The sequence below is a fragment of the Pagrus major genome, chromosome 15 (genome assembly GCF_040436345.1).
Source record: "Pagrus major chromosome 15, Pma_NU_1.0".
Lineage (NCBI taxonomy): Eukaryota > Metazoa > Chordata > Actinopteri > Spariformes > Sparidae > Pagrus > Pagrus major.
Genome location: NC_133229.1, coordinates 2,835,039 through 2,860,431, shown reverse-complemented (window position 1 = coordinate 2,860,431; position 25,393 = coordinate 2,835,039). Strand labels below are relative to the sequence as shown.

Below are 25,393 nucleotides of genomic sequence, written 5' to 3'. Positions count from 1 at the left end.
TTTTAGGTCTGAGGTCCCTGGCCTGTAAATATTACATCTGAAACAGGAGTAGTACAAAAATACAAACCCAGCTTGAACAGACCAACAAGAAGTGGACCAAAGCTGGAAACGGAAGCCAAACAGACCCAAAATTACCCCATACCAGACACTGTGGTTAACATTCAAAGTGTGCTGATGTTCTTCCTCCAATTAGATTGAAGTCGAGCATTTGCTCAAAGACATTTCCTCATCTCGGTAGCCACATAGGTCACATGAGATGACGTTAAACATATTACAAGGAGTTTTTAACCGGTATGAAACAGTCTCAATTTAATACTGATGCTCTCATATGACCTACATAATCAAACAAGACTATTTCTGTACAGTTTCTGTACTATTTTTTATGGCAGCGTGCTGAGGATGAATTGAGGAGTCTCACAGAGGAAAGAAGCTGCTCTGTAGTTTGGTCAAATGGCAGCAGATACGTCTGTATTGTCAGGCAGCAGCAGAACAACTGGGTTATAATGTAACAACTTATGTGGCATTTGTTACTCATAACATTACTTAGGAATGTTGTTGTCATTAACTTGTATTGTACTTGTTGTAATGTAACCTAGGTGTATGAACGGTAATGTTACTAAAACAAAGTTTACGTTGTTTCACCATTAACATACCACAGTTATTAATCTTACATAGCCATAGAAAGATACATTACCTCATTGCCATGCATCCTGCAAACAGCTGTTTATAAAAGAAAAATAGATTTCAAAATATGTTTTGTCTTTCTTTCATTTGCTTACAAAACTAGAAAAAATAAATAAATACAAATTCCCCTGTCACCCAGAAGTTATGTTGACAACAAGTAATTATTAATATAATTGGATCATGCTGCTGTTGAGGCTGGCTAATTCAATGAAAAACTCAGCAGCGTCTGGGCCAAATCACTCAGTAATTTGTTGCATTTTGCCTCAAGAATCAGGAGGTTTGTTGAGAAATAAACATGCTTCTAATGTTGGTGTTTACCTTGTTAAACCAGCACCTCTGAACAGAACAGAAAGGAAATGCTGTGGATTTGGTTTCTAGCCACATGAAACCTGACCAGGGAAAGCTAACAGGGAGAGTATTCTTAGTCTGATCCCATCAGGGATAACAAGGTCATTTGAAGTCATGAAGACCCCCCCTCCTTTTTTAGCAGATAGCAGCATGTCAGTGTCAGGGCACTTTGCTGTTGTAAGGATGACACCGCTGTGTTTGTTTTTAGGCTTTAGCTTCCTTCAGGTTCTGTAACTCTTAGTATCTCCACTATGATTCTTTCATCTCGCGCCTTTTAACCCCCCAGCTTTTGATCTGATTGGACAGCCTCAGCAGGTGATATCGGCCTCTTATTGCTCCAGTTACTTACTACATTACTATACTTTACCTGAATAAAATAGTCAGTCAAACAAAACACCAGTTTTGTTCAGGCAACCTTCCACTGTAGCCTTGTATGTATGTCTGACTTGTCTATGGGTGGATGTGTTTCTCTGTGTTAGTTTGTGTGTTTGTTTGCCAGCAGGAGAGCAAATAGTTCCAGCTCTGCTGACTGAAAGTTGGCCATAAATGTCCTTCAAGAGCACATTTGTTGCAAATTGTTCTCTCACACTGTCAGACTAGATTTCTAAGAAGTGCAGGACTGGCAATTTATGCTATGAATAGCATGAACCTCTTCCAACAATTAATTACAAACTTTTTTTAAATCTTCTTTTAAAATTATAGATTTAGGTCAGTGTAACAGTTTTATACTGTAGTGAACTTGTTTTAGTCTAACGACAATGAAGGTTTGCACAGAGCAATGCCAACCGCTTCTCATTCCTAGGTCATTAAATACCAACGCTTTGTCACACCACCCCCCAGCATCTCATACATACAGACGCACAAGGTACCCTTTAGTGTCTGTATGAGACTAGAAAGCATTTCTCACACATTGTTAATGTGAAATCATCACAGTTTGGTTAGGTTAGGCATCAAAACTTGGTTAGGTAAGGGAAAAGATCATGGTATGGGCTAAAGTAAGTATACTGCGTTACATTACGTAATGTACATGAGGGGTGAACATGCAAACTCCACACAGAAAGTGAATCGTTCTCACTTTAAGGCACCAGCTAACCACTTAGCCACTGTGGTGCCCAAGTATATTACAGTTAATTCACGTATTTAAGTTAAAATGAGTCAACATTGGCTTTTATTTTCATATAAACAGGACACAACCAACGTTCTCCTGTGAGAAAGGACAGAATCATATATATATATAAATATATATATATATATATATATATATATATATATATATATATATATATATATAGATATAGATATATAGTTATATTGTGTATATATATACAAAAACAACTAATTATGTAATTGTAAAATTAATTAATAAATAACTATGATAAAATATAATTAATGAATTAATTAATGAATGAATGAATGAATTAATTAATTAATTAAACAGCTTGGTTCCCTGAATTCTTCCTCTGGTATAAATAATGTGGTGTTTATGGCTATCCAGACCCAGTATTTCAACAATTTAACACAGGCGTAGAGAGAATAAGATTTGGGGACTTAAAGTTTTATTATTATAATATAGATTCTTTGTCTGTACTCAATGAAAGATAACTGGGTGTTTTCAAGTTTTGAGTTTTGTTGTTTTAGAAGAACCCAGAGTGTCTCATCAGTGATATATGAAATTACCATCTTTCCAACATGTACAGCATGCTAATCTTCATAGCACATATGTTGTCATGCAAATTCATCTCATTTTTAGAAAACTATCTTTGTCATGATAAAAACAATTTGTCACCCTGCACTTCTGTCCTGCTGAGAAGACAGAGCTGAAAAAAGAACCACTTCCTTCACTTGTTAATCCTGACCTATGAAAGGCTGTCTAACCTAAAGCACTAAATTAAATGGTCATTGACAATACTTGACATTAATCTGCTTAACTCCTTCCACATTGGATTAAGAGAGGGATCTTTTCTTTGGGACTTCCCATGTTAGCTTACAGACCCAAGATCAATGCATTCAATCCAGTGTTTTGTGATAACTTGATGATGTAACCTGATAACAACACAAACATAAAATGCAGTGTTAAAATTTTTAAATAGAGGATATAGCCTCCATTGGTGACTCCATTGGTTTATGATGTTGCTTCTCAGTCTGTCTCCATTGCAGCCACCATCCCTCCAGTGCCTATAAAGTCCGACTAAACCTCAGGAAAGAACTGGTTTGTGGGAAAAATCACACCTTTTGTGCCGCCAATGCTGCCAAGCAAGTGTGGAGCAACTCCAGTGCAGAAAAAAAGGGGGAACGCTTTCATCCGTTTTAGTGAGCCTCAACCATTATCCTTAACCCTGAATAAACAAACAGAGCTACCTTCTTCATTTGCTTAGGGAGCAATTTAACCGCTGTCTTGAACCCCCCTGTGGAGGCTGTATAGCAGGGGTGACCAGAGAACATGACCCTGCCTCCCTAAGCAGCCTCGAATGCCACAAGCTGACACAGAAACTGCCCTCATCAAAATGCACTTACAACCTCCAGCCACTTGTATCTGCTCTCAAACATTCAGGAGAATTAGGAGGTTCCCAGGGAGTAAACAGCCAATGTTGACCCTCATGGTGGTAGAGTCAGAGAGTAACATGAACCTCTTTCAGGACATTTGTCAAGAGTAACATTTGTAAGTCCATCAGGTATGGAGATCAATTCAAACTTAGTGTATTTGGAATGAATGTCTTCCTTTTATGAAGTAATTACCTAAAAAATGATCGTTTTTTACAAGTTTTACAGTAGGCTTTGACTTGGTCTTGAATTATCATGATCTTATTTTCTTTAGGTATACAAGTCTATTAAATGTATAATGAAAAGTCTGGACTGGTGTCCAGGTAAATAAAAACACCAAAACATTCAATGTTAACTAGATGAGCTGTTCTTTTATTGGACTTTCTAAGCTTGGTCTTAAAGTGAGGTGTGGTCAGGCACACTGGTGGTGGATTGCTATCTTGAGGCAGCAGAAACCAACATAGACCAACAAAAAGCTGGTCTTAAAGTCAAAAGTGCAGTGTGTTTCCTGCTTCTTAAAGAGCTCATTAGATGCGCCTACACAGGAGTGTTCACACCGTTCATACTCTCTGATTTTATGATTTGAAAGGCTACTTTCAGTTATTTTAAACATTTCCATTCGCAGTTATGTACTGCGACAAATATCGTGGCACATTTAATCAGCAAAACTAAAAGCTGATGTTTTAAACTCTCCAAAGGAAACAGGTCAGGAGTTCTAAATAATCAATTAAGTTTATCATCTATTTCTCGTGCGACTATGACTAATTCAGAGTCTAAATACTACCTCTTTACGCCCAGATTATCCACCGTTTAACTAGCAAAATGGACTTGTACACGCCCTAAACGCACTAGCGGGCTGCGCTTTAGACCATGAGCTGTAGACCGCCTAAACAGGGCCCCATATGTTTCTCATCAGTATCTACACATTATTCTCTTAAAAATCAAGACCATTTGAAAAATGCCCTATTTCACTATGTTTAAGAAAGTAAGAATTCTAGATCCAACCTTTTATCTGGATTCGCGCCAGAAGTTAATGTTTTTTTTTCTGGGCTGAGACCCATTCTTCAAGTTTTGTGGAAATCCTTTCAGTAGTTTTTGTGTAATCCTGGTGTCAAACCAACAAATGGACATGTGCAAATTAAATAAATATTGAATACTTAATGTAGAAATATCAGTAAATGTATTATACCATTTTACTTTAAAAACAAGAAATTTGTTTGAAATTCTGTGATCTGAATTTTCATCTGAACCTCTGTCTTGAATCATCCAATGGACATTACATAACTGATAGGGGTCCCATTCAGGCCATACAGTGTGTATCCTTGGTCACTGAGATGTTTTTCATCTTGAATATCTGTGTCTGAATTTGCTCACTACAATCTGAGTTAATTAATTTTTAACTTACCTTTTACAGATCCAAATATGACCAGTTGGAAACTTGATTTCTTTTCATTTGAATTTGTGGACCTTTAAAGATGCATATCTGTTTGCTTTTTTATTATTATTTCACAGAGAGAAATTTATTTTTTGTTCCATTGCTTACCTTCTTATTTTTACTGTGCCTACTATAGCATGGGTTAAAATGAAGAATGAAGAAGAATCTTTATTTTGTCAGTTATTTTACATGCAACATGCAAACACACCCAAAATTCATCCTCTGCATTTGACCCATACCTAGCTACACATCGTAAGTACACACACTGCAAGCTAGGAGCAGTGGGCTGCCATGTCAGGCGCCTGGGGAGCACATGGGGGTTTTGGTGCCTTGCTCAAGAGCACCTCGGCAGTAACCCAGAAGGTGAACTGGCACCTCTTCAGCTACCAGTCCACTTCCATATTGTGGTCTGTGGCTGGACTTGAGCCAGCCACCCTCCGGTCCCCAAGCCAAGTCTCTACAGACTGAGCTACTGCCGCCCCTATATTATTAATTATTAATTATTAAAATATTAAGATTTATGTGTGTGCGTCATCACTGTGCATCATAACAAAAAAGTAATAATCTGTAGTCTCAGGGGTGTTCAAAGGTTTTCTCATGCACCACACTGGTTGTGTAGTCTTGTCATTAACCTTAAGTGTTTTGTAGCATGGCTATTGTTTGTAGTTTCCTTTTTTCTGCTGGAAATATCATTCTAGCAATACAGAAAAAGCTTTGAATGAACAAGTAGAAAACTAGACCCTTATATAGAGAGACAAAACTTACAGGTTAGTGGTCTTATAAGCTTTTCTTAGGGGGCTGTGATTCCACTGGCAGCCTTATTGCTCATGTCTGGTCACACCCCTGAATAATTCAAACACATTTCAGCCTGTACCCACAAAGTATTGAATTCTTACATACCCAGCCCTAGTGTTTTAAAGTGAGAGTTGCAGGGAACAGCAGATACATTGTTCATATACTATGCATTGGTCAAATATGGTCCTTCCAGGTTAATGTCCATGATTCACCTTACACATTTAATTATACGGAACTATGGTAACAATAACCATCATTTATAAATGATACATTTCTAGGTAATTAAACATGAGTTAATAATTATATTAGTGGTAACAAACAATTAAATACTTTATAAACCATTTATTAAGCAATTGTAAAAGATCAGTTGCAACTTAATAATAAACAATTGCTTAATAAATGGTTCATGATGTATTTATTGTTTGTTAACAGTGAAGTAACTTTTACCTTAAGTTTAATTAACTATTAATTCAACATTTATTAAGGGTTATTATAAGTGTTAACAGAACTACAATTACTTGATATTACTATAAATGACAAAACAAATTTGCACTACCAATATAATTGGAAGATGAAAAGAATGAATCCAGTGTAGAAATAATTTAATATTGGTTTTGTCTCTTTGTAGCAGTTATTATAGAGGATCTTTACTTTAGAAATCAAACTCTGATTAGTGACTCCCATACTGTACTGTACTGAGCTGCTAACTTGATGTACAGACATAGTAAGGTGGATGGATTCTCTATCAAAAATGACAGACAGCCCATTATATCCAAGCCTCCATTCAACAGTATTAACCAAAACCACCAGTCCAACCAGGCTGGATAACTGAAACGCAAACAACTGATCAAAGTGAAGCTGGAGCTCAACATTGTTTATGTACGGGCCTTATGTGAGACCTGTTGACTTTTCCAATTGGAGCTGTAAACCTTTGTTTGTCCATGCATCTCCAAGACTGATTGTCAGTCTGATCTGAACAATTACTAGCTAAATGTGTTTGCCAGCTCAGGCAGAGCCCCCTCCCTCTTTGCTGCCCTAAAAAGATCAAAAAGAAAGACATCCCCCCACCCACCCCTACCCCCCACTTGAAGCACCCCCACCAAAACCCCCCAATCATCCCTTCTACACCCCATATCCCTCCTCCCGACCTCTTCATTTCCTTTTAGCCATGACAGTTCAGCTGGAAAACCAACCATAAATGATTTTTTTCGACGGCCCAGTGTTTGGGACATGGCCTGTAGAGAGCACAGCTTTCATGAAGGGGACATGTCTTTAAAAAAGAAAGAAAGAAAAACGACCTGCATTTTTCAATTATGTGCGGTTGTGCTCAGCTGATCAAAGAGCTGCAAGGATGCCACTTCTTACTGAAGACTTAAGACGCTCATGATGTGAATGAGCCCAAATTGACACTACTGATGCTAAACGGTTAAGCACCTCATAAAATGTTATTAGGTCAATCAACTTTTAGTATTCATTTGACCGTGACACAACTTTGGTAGTTTTAGTGGTTTAATAAGCCACAGGGCTGTGATGGACTGGTTTACTCTTTCATTCTGCTGCACAGTGTAAAAATCACAGTATGAGGTGAGAAAGAAAGCTGATGCTTATTTGTGCCAGTAAAGACATTTTGATCAAAGCGACTAAATCACAAAATGATACGCTGAATTGTCATACACTGTAAAATATCATATTAAGATTTAGTGAAATTAACTAACCGTCTTCATAAAGGTTAAATGTTAAAGGCTCCTTTGTCTGGAGCTTTCAACCCAACTCATAGTTTTTCTCAGATGATGAAGTTTACTCAGTTGATTGGTGTTACTGTGCAAAAGTGCAGTTGAAAGCCTTGGAAAAAACTAGTAAGTGGATCTCAAATCAAGATGTTTTGTTTTTCAAGCTCAATAATCACAAAACAATCTTCTTATTTTGGCAAACTGGCCCTTTTAAACTTAAACTTTTTTAGATCTATTATCAAACTTTAAATGATGAGTGAATGTCCTGCTGAGTGCTCACTGAACTCTTGTTATGTTAAAAAAAAAAAAAACCCTAGAAGCTTCTCTGCTTAGAAGAAAATAACATGATGAAAACTTTTAATATCTATAACCTGTCAACATGTTTGTGTTCCGACCCATGACCCATGTCTCTTCAGTTGGGTCACATATCACACCACCCCCACTGAACAGTTGCCTGAAATTCTTGACTACCCATTTCGGAAACACAATCGTCGCATAGACTGCTCCACTGGCAGTATTCTGGGTTGGAGTAGTTTCCCTCATTCTACCTGCCTCAAATTTGCCTGGTTTACTGCACCATTGAATATCTCGTCTCCTGAGTTTCCAGACCTTTCTGGGTTGCCTCCAGAATATTTGGACTTTAAAGAGGTTTTCATCAAGTTTCCAGATTTGTCCTTGCCCTCAGAAAGTCCCTTTGGCTGAGCCATCAACCCCTTTCTGTTGGGAAAGATTGACATCACCATCAAGAACAGGTACCAAGCTCATTTGATCTGCTTTTGAGCTGCATCAGGGTGCCACTATTTTCACTAAACCCAGGATCTGGGAGGTGGATGAGTGGTAAACAGCCTTTAAGCCACTTCCAGTGGACATTACAAGTGTCTTGTTATGTAATTTGGCTAAACTAAAGCCCTAGCTGTCCGGCTCTGTCTTTATCTATTGGGTGACATTCTGATGTTCTCTTTGAGTGAACAGGAACATGTGCAGCACGTGAATCAGTTATTGTGTTTGGCTCCTGGAGAACAAACTGTTCATTAAGGCTGAGTTCCATGTCCAGACAGTCCCCTTTATGGGCTTCATCATTTCCGTTGGCAGCATCCAAATTGGACCCCACCAAGGTCTGCACTGTCATCTAGTAGCTTACACCCACAGGCCTGGGGTTTGCTAATTTATTTATATTATATATTTAACCATAACTACAGCTCAGTTGGTACCATGCTGCATTCCCTTACCTCTTGTGGGTCCTCTTTTCAATGGTCTCTGCAAGCTGCGCAGACTCTCATAAGTCAAATGGCAGTTTGTCACCAAAGTTGACACATCTGAGGGAGTGGCAGCCTGACCAAAAACTCCACCTGTGTTCATCAGGGTAAGGGTTAACCCTCTCTACCAATTTGCCCCAGCGAGTACTGTATCACCACAAGCAAAATCCTGCCTGTATCCTGCATCATTCCCACATCCTCTAGTAGGATCTCTCCACCGGCCTACCTGGCTTCCACTGCACTTTGTCTCTTTCTGAAAGAGTGTGTGTGTGTGTGTGTGTGTGTGTGTGTGTGTGTGTGTGTGTGTGTGTGTGTGTGTGTGTGTGTGCGTGTGTGTGCGTGTGTGTGCGTGTGTATGTGGTGTGGTGTGGTGTGGTGTGTGTGTGTGTGTGTGTTCGCTCATGTCAATGAAGGAACATGTGGCGGCTGTAGCTCAGGAGGTAAAGCAAGTCGTCTAGTAATTGTAAGGTTGCTGGTTCAACTGCCTGGCTCTCCCAGTAAATGCAAGCAGCTCACTTTGCAGTGTGAAGTGTCCTTGAGCAAGATACTGAACCCCAAATTGCACAAAACCCCAAAATGAGCAGTTATGGGTGAATGTGACAAGTGTTTGAGACAAAAACGCTATAGAAATGCAACTCCATTTACACGTGTGACTCACTGATGTGTTTTTAAAAAAACATGGAGCTCTATGGCACCGAGGAAGAAGATATATCAGGTTTGACATACACACACAATACTTAATTGGGCAAATTAATCAATTGTTGGTTTGGACCTGCACATGAGAATGTATTATTTTTAAGAAAAAAATACAATATCACCAGACATTTTAATTGAAGGCTGTCGACCTTGTTTATGATGAGCTGTAAGTATGAAAATGCTGGTTCTTTAAACCGCTTTTGTGAGACACAACAGGACCATGAGAAGCTCTGTTCTCACACTCCGCTTTCTTTTCTCTCAGCACCACAGTCAGTTTGTTGGGTCATACAGCTACTTTGGCCAAAGCAAGAAGTGTCACCTACCGATCACACACCTCTCTAATCTGCATTTCTTTATCACTGTGTTTGTTTGTGTCCACCAGCAAAGTTGTGCTCTCTCTCTCTCGCTCCCTTGTTTTTCCTCCTTGCCCTCTCTATGCACTCCGGCATCTGTGCTTAACTATTTGCCATCCCAGGACCTGTCTCTTTGCCCTGGCTGTCAGTGCCATGTTCCAGATGTTTTGGATCTACATTTTCCTCCTCCAGAAGATTCAGCTTCTCCTCATGACCCTCTTGCCCTCTCTTGTGAGGACGTTATGCTTCTCTCTCCCTCCCCTTCTGGGTTTCTCTGGTATATTTCTCCTGCAGTCTGTAGCTAGCAACCTATGTTGGGTCACAAGAGACCAGGGAATGGGCCAGACAAACCTGGATCCTTAGCAAAAAACAACTTCTTCAGAGTCTACTTGAGTCAGAGAAAATGCTCAAGGAAAATCACTTGAGATGTGCAGAGTCTGTTGCCAAAAAAGCTTATTGTGTTCTCCAAGACAGCAACACCAACAAACCCGAGCAGGTTCCCGAATCCTACTAAACCGGAGCTCTCAGGGCCCCGCTTTTATTCTCTCGGAGACCTCCTCCTATTTCTTTAAAAAAAACACTCCTACTGAGACTCGTCTCCTTTGATGTAATTTGCAGCCTTAGACTCTGCCGCCTCCCTCTGATCATGGCAACAGCCCCAACAGCTCTTTCTGATCAGGGCCATCGGCCCAACAGCCTTTTCTAATGAGGGCAGTGGGCCCAGTAGCCTTTGTCTAACTAGGGCAGTTGATAGAAGATAGAGCAATGGGGCCCAATGGAGAGAAGGAATGGAAAACAAATATGTGATTAACAATACCTTCTCCTACAGGGTCAGGGCAATATACAGAAGAGATATGGCAATAGAAGAGAGCAATGGAGCATTTATGATCGACATTCCCTCTCCCCTTTCACATGAAGCATATATGATTTTCTTCACACAGAGTGAAGATCAAGATGATGACTATCATGTTAGGGTTTAACAGCAAACCTAAATATATACCACACCTCTATATGTACTGATTACAATAGGAACAGAATCATAATAACATTTTCTATATAATGGAACCTGCTCAAAATGAACCCACTTAAATTGGAGTATACTAAGTCAACAGTCAATGATTACATCAAACAATAAATCAGTTTCCATACAGTTTCAAAATGATCAACACCCAGGGCTTATGGCCCAATCATATTGCAGAATATGCTGTTTTTGTGACCCTTAAGTCGTGAGTATAGCAAGCTTATAAAGCAGGTTATACAATCACGGTTGACATTCGTTGGGGTTTACACGTTTCTTAAGAAATGATCATTACTCATGAAGAAGGAAGTCCATTTTCGTGAGGACCTTTTCCTCCATTTGCCAGGCTGTTTGACTCTAGACTGCCTGTGGCATTGTCATCTCTTCCAGTGCTGACAACAGTCTTTGACGCATATGGAGTAGAATTTAGGGAACATCCAACGACCTCTCACGCATTTAGGCCAACCATTGTTATTGGTCCCGGCAGCATGATGGTGCACATACAGTCGTACTGTACTATATCATGGCAGTCTTGAGTTTCACTGATTTCTACAGCTCTCATTGTTCTGTGATGGAATGAGTGAAACACAGACTACCTTGTCGCAAAAAACATTCATGACATTTGGTTCAGAAATGATAGTAGGTCTTCTGAAAATGTGACCAAATCTGCTGTGTTAAAAAGTACATCCAGTAATTTTAACATTTGGTTAAACGTCCCTTGCCCATTTTCACCTCACGTAGGTGCTTTTGATAGCCATCCATATGTTTCTGGTAGTCCTCAGGCTGAACTTTTAACCACTCCTCTTGACATAATCAGTCAAGTTAGACTAAATTCGTTAGTGTCCTGGCACAGACTTGTTTCTTCAGCACAGTCCACATGTTCTCGATGGGGTTCAAGTCAGATATTTGGGAAGGCCATTCCAAAATGTAAATTCTAGCTCGATTTAACCATTCCTTTACCACTTTTGATGTGTGCTTGGGATCATTGTCCTGTTGGCGCACCAAAGACCCAATCTTCTGGCTGATAGAGAAATTCGGAGCTAATCATCCTCCTTACTTAATCCATTTACTTTTTTTAGAGCAGCAAATCCACTTGCAGCAAAACAGGCCCACAGCATAATATTTTTACCACCATGCTTGACAGTAGGTATGGTCTTCTTGGGTCACCCTCTTGCCTCCAAACATATTGCTGGTCTTTGTGGTCAAACAACTCAATATTTGTTTCATCTGGCTAAAGAGTTTTCCTCCAGGAAGAAGGAAAAGTTCCTCCTGGTCAGGATGGTCAAGAGCAGACCAAAAACCACCAAAAAGGAAATTCACAATGAATTAGAAACTGCTGGAAGACAGGTGCCAGTGTCTACATTCAAGCATGTTTTGTATTGCTACGGGCTGAGATGCTGCCATGCAAGAAAGAAACCCTTGCTCCAGACGAGGCCCCTTAAAGCTTGAATGAAGTTCTGGACGAAAACTCAAAGCTGCTGCAATTGCTGCCTCCCCTGTTACCCCTGGGACTGTCTGGTTTCCTGGTGTCACCTGCCCCTTTCTGTGGTGTCTTTGATTCCTGTGGGGCGGCAACGCGTTCCCCTTCTGGCCCAGAGGGAGCTCCCCCCGTTTGGTCGGGGCCGGGGAATGGGCCTCTCTGGGTGTGTGCTCTGCAACAGTGGTTGAGGTGAAACCAAGCACTCTTATCTTTGAGTTTTAGCGCTGTTGGGGGCCTTTCTGTCTAGGTTGGTTTCACTTCCTTTTGAATACTTTGACGTACACCAGTTCTCCTGGGTGTATCCTCTGCAAACTGTCTGTGATTTCAGCCCCTCTGTCTTCAGTGGCACCTTTTACCTTTGGGAATATAATTATATATAAATATAATTAAATGTTGCAAGTTGTTCAAACAGGGACCATTTACAGGGACCCCTGAAATAGGGGCCGGGGCTGGAGTCAGCTGGGCTGCCAATGGGGAACCAAAAACTGATGTTGGCTCTGCCACCGACCAAGGAGCAGGAACTGAGGTCGGCCGTTGTACGAAAACTTAAAGCTCTATGGTGGTCACTGTTCATAGCAGCTACAGTAGAGTAATGAGTGAGTGCAAAATATGAGCACACTATAACACCAGAAAAGTTTTTTCAGCCCCACTAGTGCACATTCCACCACCAGATGACCCATTCAGGCATCTCATGATGGATTATGTGGATATGGGAGCAGAGACACGAGTAAGGAAAATTAGATATATCCTGGTAGTGTTATGTAGGTTTAGCAGATGGATACAGGCGATACCAACACAGCACCAAAATCTTAAACCAGTAGCAAAGTTTCTGTGACTTGACGCTACAGCGCTGATAGGTTAGAGAGGTGACAACGTCAGCCTCAAGTGGATGCAGTGTAAACATGGAGAAGCACCTCTGTGGGAGCACTAAATGTAAATTAAAAAAGGAGAAAGATATCAGAAATGCGGAGAATTTAAGATCCATACCTAAAATAGGTAGTTTCTTTACTTTGGTCAACAACTGCTCCCCTGCTACGACAGCTACTAGCAGCAAGCACACTTCCGCGCTGAGCTCGGCTAACGTTAGCAATGACATTTTTCCACCTGTTGGAGCAGCTAAACTGGAGACAGTAATAGTGGGTAGGTTTAAAGCAACAAGTGATCAACTACAAAAAAGTGACATTAATCTGGCAACTGCTGTTGGTCTTTTGCGGTCATTGCACTCCTATGTTGCCATTTTACGAGACCAGTTTGCAGAGCTGAAAGAATCAGCACGCTCTGTCAGTGCTACACAAGACTACCAGTTCGACACTTGGTGTGTGAGAAAAATAGAGATTTGCTGACGAGTCTGATGATGACGGTAAAGTAGCTGTTACTGATGGTAGTCTGAGATTTAAGGTTGAAACCTACTATGTCATAATTGATAGACTCAGTTCCTGCCTATCCAAAGGGATTGATGCCTACAGGCGAGTGTGGTGTGCATGAGAGAGCTGCTAAGCTGAGCTCCACTTATCTGACACACCTGGACACGTCCTTGGCGGACGAGCTCATACAGTTCACTCATTTTGTGCAGAATGAGACTTCCCCAGTACAGTTGCTGCATGTTCAACATTTCCTAATGTAGCATCTAGCATTACGAATGTTTCTAGCCTTGCCAGTCTCAAATTGTGAGGGTGAGAGGTCATTTTCCATTTTAAAACAGGTTAAAAATGTTCTAAGGACAACAATGTAACAGGGATGGCTTTCTGCACTTTCCCTGCTGACCATCGAGCATGAACTCGTCATGGGTCTTGATTTTGAGGATATTGTACACCAGTTTGCTTATTCAAAGTCAAGAAGGGGGGCCAGTGTGTAAGATATGTTTGCCAAATGAAACTGAGCCACAACGTGATTGTGCATTGCCAGAAAATGTATGCCAGGTAAACATGCTCTTACAAGTACTTTCTCATTATTTAGGAGAAAAGATCTTATATTTTTGCCAGGTTTATGTTGATGCCGATGTGTTTTCATGCAGAATGTGACATGTGAGTGAGTAGCCTTTGCAAGACACAGTGCTGTTTGTGAGTGTTTTTACTTTACACTGTAGAAAAAACTTGAGACACAATATACTTTTGAGTTTTGGACACAACTTAAACTCTGAAATTTTTAAATAAACCAAAAAAGTTTTGCCATTCTAAAATCTTCATTAGATAGACTTTGATCTTTGAGTTCTAGAAACTAAAAAGATTTTTTTCAAAATTACAGTGAGATGTGACCTTGTCATTATTTGAGTGCCTGAAGATCAAATGGTATTAAATATTCAAAATATTAAAATGTTGGCCATGATTCATTTTAACTTCTGTGAGTTTACTTAATTTTTTTGAAGTAAATTTTTGGGGGGTTCTAAAGCACAAAGATTCAGTTTATCTAAAGAAGAAAAGTAAATGATTTCAACAAAAGATTTGTAGTTGGTAAAACTTTCAAAACTTAAGACTCAAAACTCAACTCAAACGCTTCCCCCGCTTCTGCGCCCCCGGTCGCACCGCCTACGGTGCCTGGTGCTGCTGCAGGCGATGCCGCAGGCTCCTTTTGGCCCACACAGAGCAGAAGTCCAGGCTCACTAAACACACTTGGCTAGTGCTCCTTGTGACAAGAGACAATGTTTCGGATGTCTAACAGAACCTGCCACTGTCTTTCCACACATTTTACTTTCACATCACTCACTCCACACGATAGCGCTGCATAGTCACTGGGAGAGGCCGCCTCAAACTTGGGTCACGCTGCCGAACAGAACTTACATACATACACTCATCCCATTACTCAGCCTGCACTTGGCTGCATCTTACTAAATGCCAGATTATTCCACCCAATACAACATGACATCCAACAATCCAAATTGTTGTAACCACATTCAGCAAATGGTCATAGCTGCACCATGGTACATGAGTTACATAAATTACATGAATTGTACACACACGTTTGCAGCAGACTCTGTTATGCCAGTGATACTAGTTGCACTTCAAAAGTGACAGTTGTCTGTGTTTAGTTAAATTCAGCAATAGTCAATATTGTGCTTAAATTCAGCAATAGTCAATTTTAATAACTTTAGCTAGGTTATTTAGAGGAGAGATGATCAGATACATTTAACCTGGGTGGGGTCCTGACACATTAGGATTAGACATATTTAGTATTTGCAGAAAATAGCTCTGCTTACCTTTAATTTTGGTGGCCACCGATGGACTTAAGTGCAGGCAGGTCCATCCTGGTGTCAGGCTCCCGTTTCTCTCTCTGGGCTGGGCTCACCAATTAATGTTGGGTCACAAGAGACCAGGGAATGGGCCGGTGAAACCTGGATCTTGGTCCAACACTTTTCCAAAAAACAACTTCTTCAGAGTCTACTTGAGTTAGAGAAAATGCTTAAAGAAAATCACTGGAGATTTCTAATAGAGTCTATTGCAAGTTTATTGTGTTCTACAAATTAGCAAGACCAACACAGGTCCCCAAACCGTACTTAATTAGAGTTCTCAGGGTCCCTGCTTTACTCTCGGAGATCTCACCCAATTTAAAAAAAAAAAAAAAACACTCCTACTGAGACTTGTCTCCTTTGACGTAATTTGTAGCCTCTGATCAGAGGGGGGCTTCTGATTATGGCAACAGCTCCAACAGCATTTTCTCTTTTTTTTCTCTTTTTTTAACACTTTGTTTATTGGGCTTTTCAATGGGCAAATTAGTGACAACAGTAAACATACATACATCTGAAATAATTTGTCACAATTAAGATTATTCTAAAACCCAGTTTGAAAAAGAACAAAGATGGAAAGAAAAGGCTAATCTATAACAAATAACAAAGAAAAAGAACACACACTTGGTGAACACCAAGAGCAAAAAAGGAAAGAAGACAAAAGAAAGAAATATATACACGCATCAGACAAAAGATATGGAGAGAATTTTATTCTTTTGAAGTGTGGAAAAATAGACCCCAGATGTCATCAAATTTGGAGGACAAGCTGCTGCTTGAAAGCCAAATCTTTTCCGGTTTTAAAAAAATATATATATACCGCTGGCTATATCTCTTAGCCAGCGGGTGTGAGAGGGAGGTGCCTTTGATTTCCAAGTCATTAATATCAAACATCTGACTAAGAGAGTGGTAAAAATACTATGGACGAAGCTGCAAACTTGTGTTTTTTGGGGAGTAAACATTTTTCTGAAAGCTGCTGAAAAGATGCAGAGATATTGTTAAAGTAGAGATCTTTCAAGGTTTTCATTCCCAAATTAAACCACGGCAAAAAAGCATGATCGACTTAAGATGGCTGAAATACATGGTTAGAAACCAGTGGAGCACTGGCGGAAAAAGACTAAGGTCCAAAGTGCAGCTTAAATTGGAACCAAGTCTTACAAGAGTTCTTAACCAACAAATTCCTTGTAAAGGGAGAAATACAAGAAAAAATGGGGGCACGTACTAGGGCCTTGAGAGAAACAGGATTGGCAGAATTGACCGCTAAAATCAGCCACAGTGGAGGTGCATCAAAGGCCCCATAGTCAAGCCAATATTTTAAGATCCTGATGTTGGTGGCCTTGCAATAAAACCTGAGGTTTGGCAATGCCATCCCCCTAGAGGTTTAGGTCTCTCTTAGTATAGTTTGCGCAATCTGGGAACGTTCTTATTCCAAATAAAATCTAGAATCACACTATCTGATTTACGAAAGAAGCTCTGAGGAAGAAAAAATGGCATACATTGAAAAAGGTAAGAGAACAGTGGGAGGATATTTATTTTTGCTGAATTAATCCATGCCGCGAGAGATAAATTGAGGACAGACCATCGTTCACAATCATCTCGGGTATGGACCAGGAGGGAAACAAAATTAGCCTTATATAAGTCTGCATGGTTTTGAGTGACCTGAACCTATGTCTGACGACTTTAAAAGGCAAATTGTGTAGAGGGTAATTAACTGCAACAGCATTAATGGGAAATATTTCACTCTTATTCAGATTCAATTTATAACCTGATATTTGGCCAAAAGTCTTGAGAGTGTCGAGAGCAGCAGGAACAGATACTGACAAGTTTAAAATGTACAATAGTAAATCATCTGCATAAAGCAAGATCTTCACTTCAATACTGTACCTATGTATACCGATAATACAGGGGTTAGATCATGGTACCACTGATAGGGGTTCAATAGCTATTGAAAATAGAAAGGGAATCAAGGGGCAACCTTGTCTAGTGGAAAAATAAAGACGAAAATAATCAGAGTGGATATTGTTAGTGTTGATTGAGGCCGACGGTTATGAGTAGAGCAACTTAATTGCTCTACTCAATTATTAAATTGAAAATTTTATAAAATTGAGTAGATTATTAGTGGGGCCCTCCTGTAAGCCATGTAAACCTTTGCCATTGTCGCAGTCACCACATTCCTCCCTCCTTTAACATAGTATGCTCCATCTGACAGAATATAAATAAGAAGACCTATACAGAAGAGAATGACATATAAACAAGCAATATTTATTGAATAGTCAATCAGTAACCAGTGGTGGAATGTAGCTTATTTACATCAAGCACTTTACTTAAGTACAAACTGAAGAAACTTTCACTTCACCTAAGTATTGCCATTTTATCCAACTTTTCTTCTCCACTGCATCCCAGAGGCAAATACTATACTGTTTACCACACATTTGTTTGACAGCTTTAGTTACGAGTTGGTTTTGAATGCTGGAAGCATTATACAGTTCTTCTACGGATGGAAGGGTTTTATTATACTTCTGTCATGTTTTCCACATTTTTCAACATACTCACTCCATTCAAACTCAATTAGGACATTATCGCTATCACTATTGTTGTTGTTGTTTCAAGCATTTTCAAAACATAATTTCTCATTCATACCTTCGGCTAGAAACTTAAACAAGTCACAGTTCTTCAGACTATGAAACTTGTATTCATCTTTTTAAAATCTTTTATAGTTTTTGAAATATTACAGTTTAGGTGTAAAGGGTTTTTTTTTAGCTTGTCTTCAGATTTTATAATGTGTGTATTGGTCTCATTAAGGTGAGTTTCAGCACCTGTGATGCTGCATGCACTGAACTCTTCTCCCTTCCTGCCTTTTCTTTTTGCTCTGTATGTTCCATAATTCTCACTTCTGATACACAAATTAACCATTAAATGTAAGGATCCTTCTCTTCTTTCAGCTGATGGACTTATTTCAGCAATAGGACTAAGCGACAAACACTCCAACCAACTCCCTCATAAGGCCCAATGTTATGTTATTTCCTAATTTTTTACTCTACAAAAACAAAATCTACATGAGTGTGTCCAGGTACTTCTCCTGGCATTCATGATGTAAAAATATAACCAATAGAAGCATTGTTTCCGCCTTCTTCATGTGGACTCTCTCCCCATTTCTCTCTCAATGACACAGCCATTTCAAGCCTAATGGTGTGTTCAGACCAAAGGCGAAAACATTTGCATGAGTTGAAAATATTGAACTTATCAGAGCCTATCAGCATTGACATTCACACTGATGTCATGAGGTTAAAGTTGCTGATGTCCGGACATTCATGAACAGCAATGGAGGAGAGGATAATAATCATTAATCATGGCTGTTTGCGGACACCCAGAGCTGTACGATAGCACATCTACTCGTACCAAGTAAGGACAAAAAAGAAGCTTGCGTGGAGGAAAAATTTGCGAGGTAGTCGGACTACCTGATAACTTAAGGAAATATGTCAGCACAGCATAGCCCTGTTCGATCCAAACTCCATTCAGTGAACAAGCATTTTAAAAGTTGTTTGCTCGTCGTCTAGCTGACAGACCTGACAAAGCATGAATTCAGGCTTTTTTCAGGGCAGCATTATGATGAAGGCTGGGACCCTCTGGAAGCCGGCAGCGAAGGCGAAGGCTGGGACCCTCTGGAAGCCAGCGGCGAAGGCGAAACCCCTCCGGAGGATGAGCGGGGGGTGGGGAAACACCAGTGGGTGTCGGCCAAGATGCTGACGGAGACTGTCTGGGGCTGGTCGGCCGAGATGCTGACGGAGAAACACTGGCTGGAGAACCACTGGCAGGATCAGTACTCGCCTGGACCTCCGACCGAGGGACAGGATCAGGACTCGGCCGGACCTCTGACCGAGGGACAGGATCAGGACTCGGGACAGGATCAGGCCTTGGCTGGTCCTCCGACCGAGGGACAGGATCAGGACTCAGGACAGGATCAGGACTCGGGACAGGATCAGGACTCAGGACAGGATCAGGACTCGGGACAGGATCAGGACTCAGGACAGGATCAGGACTCGGGACAGGATCAGGACTCAGGACAGGATCAGGCCTTGGCTGGTCCTCCGACCGAGGGACAGGATCAGGACTCAGGACAGGATCAGGCCTTGGCCGATCCTCCGACCGAGGGACAGGATCAGGACTCGGGACAGGATCAAGCCTTGGCCGGTCCTCCGACCGAGGGTAGGAACTGGACTCAGCCAGGCTGCCGACGAAGGAGCAGGGTCAGGTGTCGGCCAGGCTGCCAACAGAGGGGCAGGGTCAGGTGTCGGCCAGGCTGCCAACGGAGGAGCAGGAACAGGAGTCGGCCAGGCCACCAATGGAGAACCACTGGCAGGTGTCAGCTGGACCACGGACTGGGAATCAGTGCCAGGAGTCGGCCGGCGGCTGATGAAGGAGCAGAAACAGGAGTCAGCAGGGCCACAGACGGAGGAGAAGGAACAAGTACCGGCAGGACCGCCGACCACCTACAATGCAGTTCCCTCCCCAGACAGCTTGACAACCATTCACACCTGGGCTCACCTAGCCCTAGCAACCCACATGAAGGCTGGTTGGGTCAACGACCCACAGGTGGCCCTAATGACTCTGAAACTCAGAGCTCACATGTGTCCTTAACAACTCTGTAAGAACACTCCCACACAGAGTTTAAAAGCCTGCAAACTCTCCTCCAGTAAGTTAGAACTGAAGAAACCTCTTGGATGAGAGGTGAAACGTCTTCAAGAAACTGAAACAAGTCCAATTGCCTACGATACAGCCCTTGAACTGACAGATTTGAAGTGTAACAACTAGCATGTTCGCTGGGATTTTGGTAGAAATATTAAAACTGTTCCTGGAGCAAAGTTCTTCTGGAGATCTAAGCTTGAGAGCACAAACTGGAGAAGGGCTTGGCTTTTACCTTACAGATACTGTATTTTAGGGCTAAAGAAGTACATTTCAAATTTTACATAAAAAAATACCCTGTTAACTGTCTTAACTACCTCTTTTTTGACTGTGAAATATCCAAATAATTCTGGAGAGACCTTCAGTCTCATTTTTTTAACCTACCTAGTCTACTTGCTTAATCTTAAAGATATTATTTGTCACCATAATAATCCAGATAGAAGCAATCTTGCGTATGTGATCAATTTCATCATACTATATCCTAATTTATTCACAAACAGAAATTCTCCAGATCTCTTCCCAAATGTTCAGTTTTTCTTTAAGAATTAAACTCACTACTTAAATCACTTAAGTTAATAAATAAGTTAAAATGCAATACATTTATGAGTAATTTCAAAACCTTATACCCTGAAACCTCTGACTAATGATATCTATATTAATCTATATCCATCCGTCTGTCCCCTCATTTTATTTTTAACTTGCTTTATGTTTTGTACATATATTTATTTGTATTGTCCTTGTTTGATGTCCTCTATGCAACCTTATTTTCACTTAAATTCGATTGTATGTGCAACTGTTTGAGTTACCTGAACTCTTTGTAAATTGTTCTTTAATAAATAAAAGTTGTTTTTAAAAGGAGAACAGTGATGCACTGTTCAAGAAGTTATCCGTCTCCACCCTGCTGTCTCTTGTCATAAAGTTTAGTCAAGTTATCACCAACGAACCATCACGTTACATTATTATTATTATTGTTAGCTTGTGAGAGCCATTCAGCGTGTGTGTGCAGTATAGCCTACGTGTGTTGTAATGTGTTTGATTTACTGTGATATTTAAGCAGAAATAAGACTCCGGTTTGACTTTGATTCTGTTTCTGGAAGTGGTATTGCAGCAATTACTTCAGTTAGAAATGTTATCACATAGGTCTAGCTGAAGAAAACAAATCATCAGCACCAAATGACGAATTCAATAAAAAGATAACCTGGTGATAATCTGGTGTAAGTGTAAGTTTCCTTAAATGACTTGACACACATTTAAATCAGAGATAGTTTTCAGTTAAATCAAATTACAATAGTAAAATAATGCAAAGTAGGCTACTCTGAAAAATTATAACAAAATATGAATCAAATAGCTAAATACAATAATTTATTTCATATCATAAACACACATGAATTCACACAACAGCACTAAAACACAACATATAGGTATTCGTCACGTTCAGTGTCCGTGTTGTTCCAAATAAATATAAGAAATGTATGTGTTTACTTGGTGTGAAAACCACTTGCACTGAAACCTAGCACCATACGTCATCACGTCCAAGCACGTAGCGTCGTCGTCATCCGCTGTCACGTCTTTCCTATGATGGCTTCCTGTTTGCACTGGTCTGCTCCTGTCTGAAACATGGAATATTGTTTACTTTCTCTAACACCCGTCTTCACAACGACCACCGCGTACGGGCCAACACACCGCCGAGAGCCGAACATAGACTGCACGAGGAGGAGCGAACAGCAGTGCTGTCAGAGCGCTTACCATGTTGTTATCCCAGCTGCCAGAGGATGTTCTCTATCAAATCTTGTCTTATCTGGATTACAAATCTCTCAGTCGCCTCTCTCAAGTTTGTAAAACTATCTACCACTTTGTAAACCGGGATGCTGTGTGGAGGAAGATTGCTAAAGAGTTTTTGAACACTGGAATTACCCGGAATGGGACGGACATGTAAGATAACAGTCACACACTGATGAGAAACCAGTGTATTTTTAGCGTTGCGTTAGCATTAAGTTGGCCACATATACTTTGGGGTATTAGCTAGTCGGTTTACATTCCTGTGTACAGCCACAGAGTATTCGAGGGGACCCACCTACAGTAGTACTGCCTTCACTGTAGCTGGCACTATAACTATTACATCTCTGAATTTTGGCCTCAGGCAGTTTGAAAGTGTTGTGGCTTGTGACATCAGAGCCATCACAGGACTCCAGCCTAATTTTACAAGAATCAGTGAATATGACTCCTTTTAATTTGAAAAATAATAAGCTGACTTCATAGACCAGATTTTAACATTGAAAACGGAGTGATTGTGAGTAGTTAGCCTATAAAATAGAGTACTGTATGAAAATGAAGTTCTTTTAGCACCTTAAATGACAATTTATATATTTTGGGAACATATCAGTGATACCATTTGACTGCCTAAAGTCCCAAGGGCATTCTTTTATCTACAGTGACATCAGAATCCATGTTTCCTCACAATATCACCTGCCATACTGTTGGAGATGCAAATGAACACGACAGGTGCCTTTTTGAGTGTCCGAAGAAGATATGGAGTTGATATTTATCTTTTTGTGTTACACATGTCCACATCTCATCCAGCAAAGTGCTGTAGTTGCCACAGTGTTCTTCTCTCATCCTCCAGTTTACTGTGGTTTTGGACTGGCACAAAATAAATTAATGACAGTGCAATCTCAACGCTGATGACCTCTTCCTCTGCACCTTGAACAACGTGGTGGATTGGTCACCGCCCCCAAATAACCCTATGTGTGTTTGACATTTTTGGAGCAGAGTTGATCAACTAATTAGTTAAAGACCAATTCTTGTTTATTATAACTTGTATCTAATATTGGCAGATATGTCAATCATTTCCACCAGGACATCAGTCTCAGGAGATCAGAAACATAAGAAGCAGTCAGACAATCACACAGGTTGTAAACAAACCTCCAGTTTAATCAAACCGATTTCGAAGTAGTAAGTGAAGGAGAGAAATACAATTATTATCCAAACTGTCCAATCTAATTTGTGATGAATGTTGGAAACATGGCATGTTTGACCTCCAAGTAAAGAAGTTTGGATCATTTGGATAAATGATAGATAGATGGTCGAAACCAGTCTGTGTTTCATTGTTCTGTAAGTAGCCATGTTTTGCATATAGGCTTTTTAGTCTCAGATTTGAAAAGGTTGATTTTACAAGAGCCACTAACTACAGGTCGAAAAATGGCTATACAGTTTTTGGCTCTCCATTATTTCGTAAAAATAGATGCTAGGACTGGTCTCAGAATTTGGCGATATATCTGTTAAATAATCCTGGTTTGTTCGAATACCAATAGCAGTATTGGGAATGCCTAGGATACTGCCTAAAATGTCAGATCAGGTATCAGCAACTACACAAGTCTATGCACTGTTCTGATACCACATCATTTATTTCTTAGAAACTGAATCGTGTTCAATTTTATTTTTTTACTGCATAAGTACCCAATATCTAGAAATGGCAAGTGACTTGTGCAACTTCAAGCACATCCATAATATAACAACCATCCAGGCTTAGTAGTATACAGCCATTAAAAATAATATACAGTTTATCCCCTATCACTGAACCGTTATAGCTATGACATGACGCCTGGTCAAATATCAGAGTTAGGGTTAAATTTTATTTGTATATTTTACTGTTTTTTTTTTTGTTTGTTTTTGTTTTTTGTCCCATTTTCATCGTAAGTAGCACTGTAACAAATATTAAGCCTTCAATATCCACAGTGGCCACAGTATAGTAATGTTAAGCTGTCACTGTCACTGCAGATATCATCACATCCCACTGAAGGAGCGAGTCAAGATAGCTCAGAACTGGTGTGATGGGGTCTGCAACAGGGCTGTTCCTCTCAAATGGAAAACAAAGTGAGTGAGTCATTTGCCTATACAGTGTTTAAGGCTGAAACACTATGACCTTTTGTTTTTACAGTAAATCATCAAGACAGTAGACAGTGTAAGACACAAGAAATGGACTATGTTTAAAATCAGAGCATTTTTTTGTTTGTTTGTTTTTTTTGGTGTAAAGCTAGGCGATGTCCTGACAGTAACTCTTAACAGCTAACTACATACTTCACACACAGACATGAGATTGATATCAATCTTATTATCTTTCTCCTTGAAGACGTATATCCCCAAATGTTGAACTATTTCTTGAACAAACATCATGTATTCTTCGTCATGGTGACATTTCTTTCATGTTACCTTTACTGATCATATTTGAATCACTTAAATTTTTCTTCAATCGTGTTATCTTCTCTTCAGACTGTTGCCATGGGTACAGCTGGATAGAGACATGCTGTTTCTGTCTCAGGCTGCTGTAATTGGAGGGTACAGACTTTGCCAAGACTCCGGGAGGCTCCAGCGTAACCCATTTGAAATCTACTCAGGCCACAAGGGTGATGTCTGTCGCTTTGTGCTGACGGACACTCATCTGATCAGTGGTGGAAGGTAGCTCATCCTCTGTATTCTCCTTGTGACTTTACTTGGCATTGACACCATGTATTAGTCATTATGTAATAATCACAGGTACTACATAAACATAAGTCCTTGCAGAAGTAAGACTAGCTTTGGTCAGGGAAGAAGTACAAGGACAGGACAGAAGAGAAATGCTTCAACATGCATACTGGAGAATGATAGTATACAGAGCCTTTTTTGATAAAGTCTTTTGTCTCCATATTTTGTTTAGCTAAGATATCAGGCTAGTCCTAAAATAACTGCCCTTTGTCTTGTGTCAGTGATGGCAAGATCCTAGTCCACCACAGGAGAAGGGACATGATGCTGGAGTTATCAGGTCATAACCAGGAAGTCAACTGCCTGGACTCTAAAGATGGACTCATCATCAGTGGATCCAGAGACCGAACAACCCGGGTCAGAACACCTCTACAATTCAGATTGAATAATGTGATGCACACATCTGTGGTGTTTAGAGTCCACATTTATTTCACAAAGAATTATAGTGAAGGAAGTTAACCTCATTGCTTTGAAAATTTGCAACTCTTCAGAACAAGAAAATGTTATATTTCACTTCAGATTCAATTTATTACCATCTTCGTTGATGTTTTAGCAGAATGTCATATATCATGTCCATATCATAGAAAGTCTGTTCATGACTGCATTAACAAACATGCTAACTGGTGGCTTTTGTTTCTC

The 25,393-nt window shown here is 40.2% G+C and overlaps 1 protein-coding gene across 2 annotated transcripts in view; it reads left to right on the top strand.

The window, feature by feature from the left end:
• The first annotated feature begins 21,800 nt into the window (after positions 1-21,800).
• fbxw4 (F-box and WD repeat domain containing 4) overlaps positions 21,801-25,393 on the top strand; it is a 59,859-nt gene continuing 56,266 nt past the window's right edge. For both annotated transcript variants that reach the window (XM_073481841.1, XM_073481842.1), the window contains exons 1-4: positions 21,801-22,168; positions 24,014-24,109; positions 24,506-24,691; positions 24,979-25,111. In XM_073481841.1, the coding sequence (XP_073337942.1) occupies positions 21,984-22,168; positions 24,014-24,109; positions 24,506-24,691; positions 24,979-25,111 (600 nt within the window). In that variant the 5' untranslated portion in view covers positions 21,801-21,983. The remainder of the gene's footprint in view (positions 22,169-24,013; positions 24,110-24,505; positions 24,692-24,978; positions 25,112-25,393) is intronic.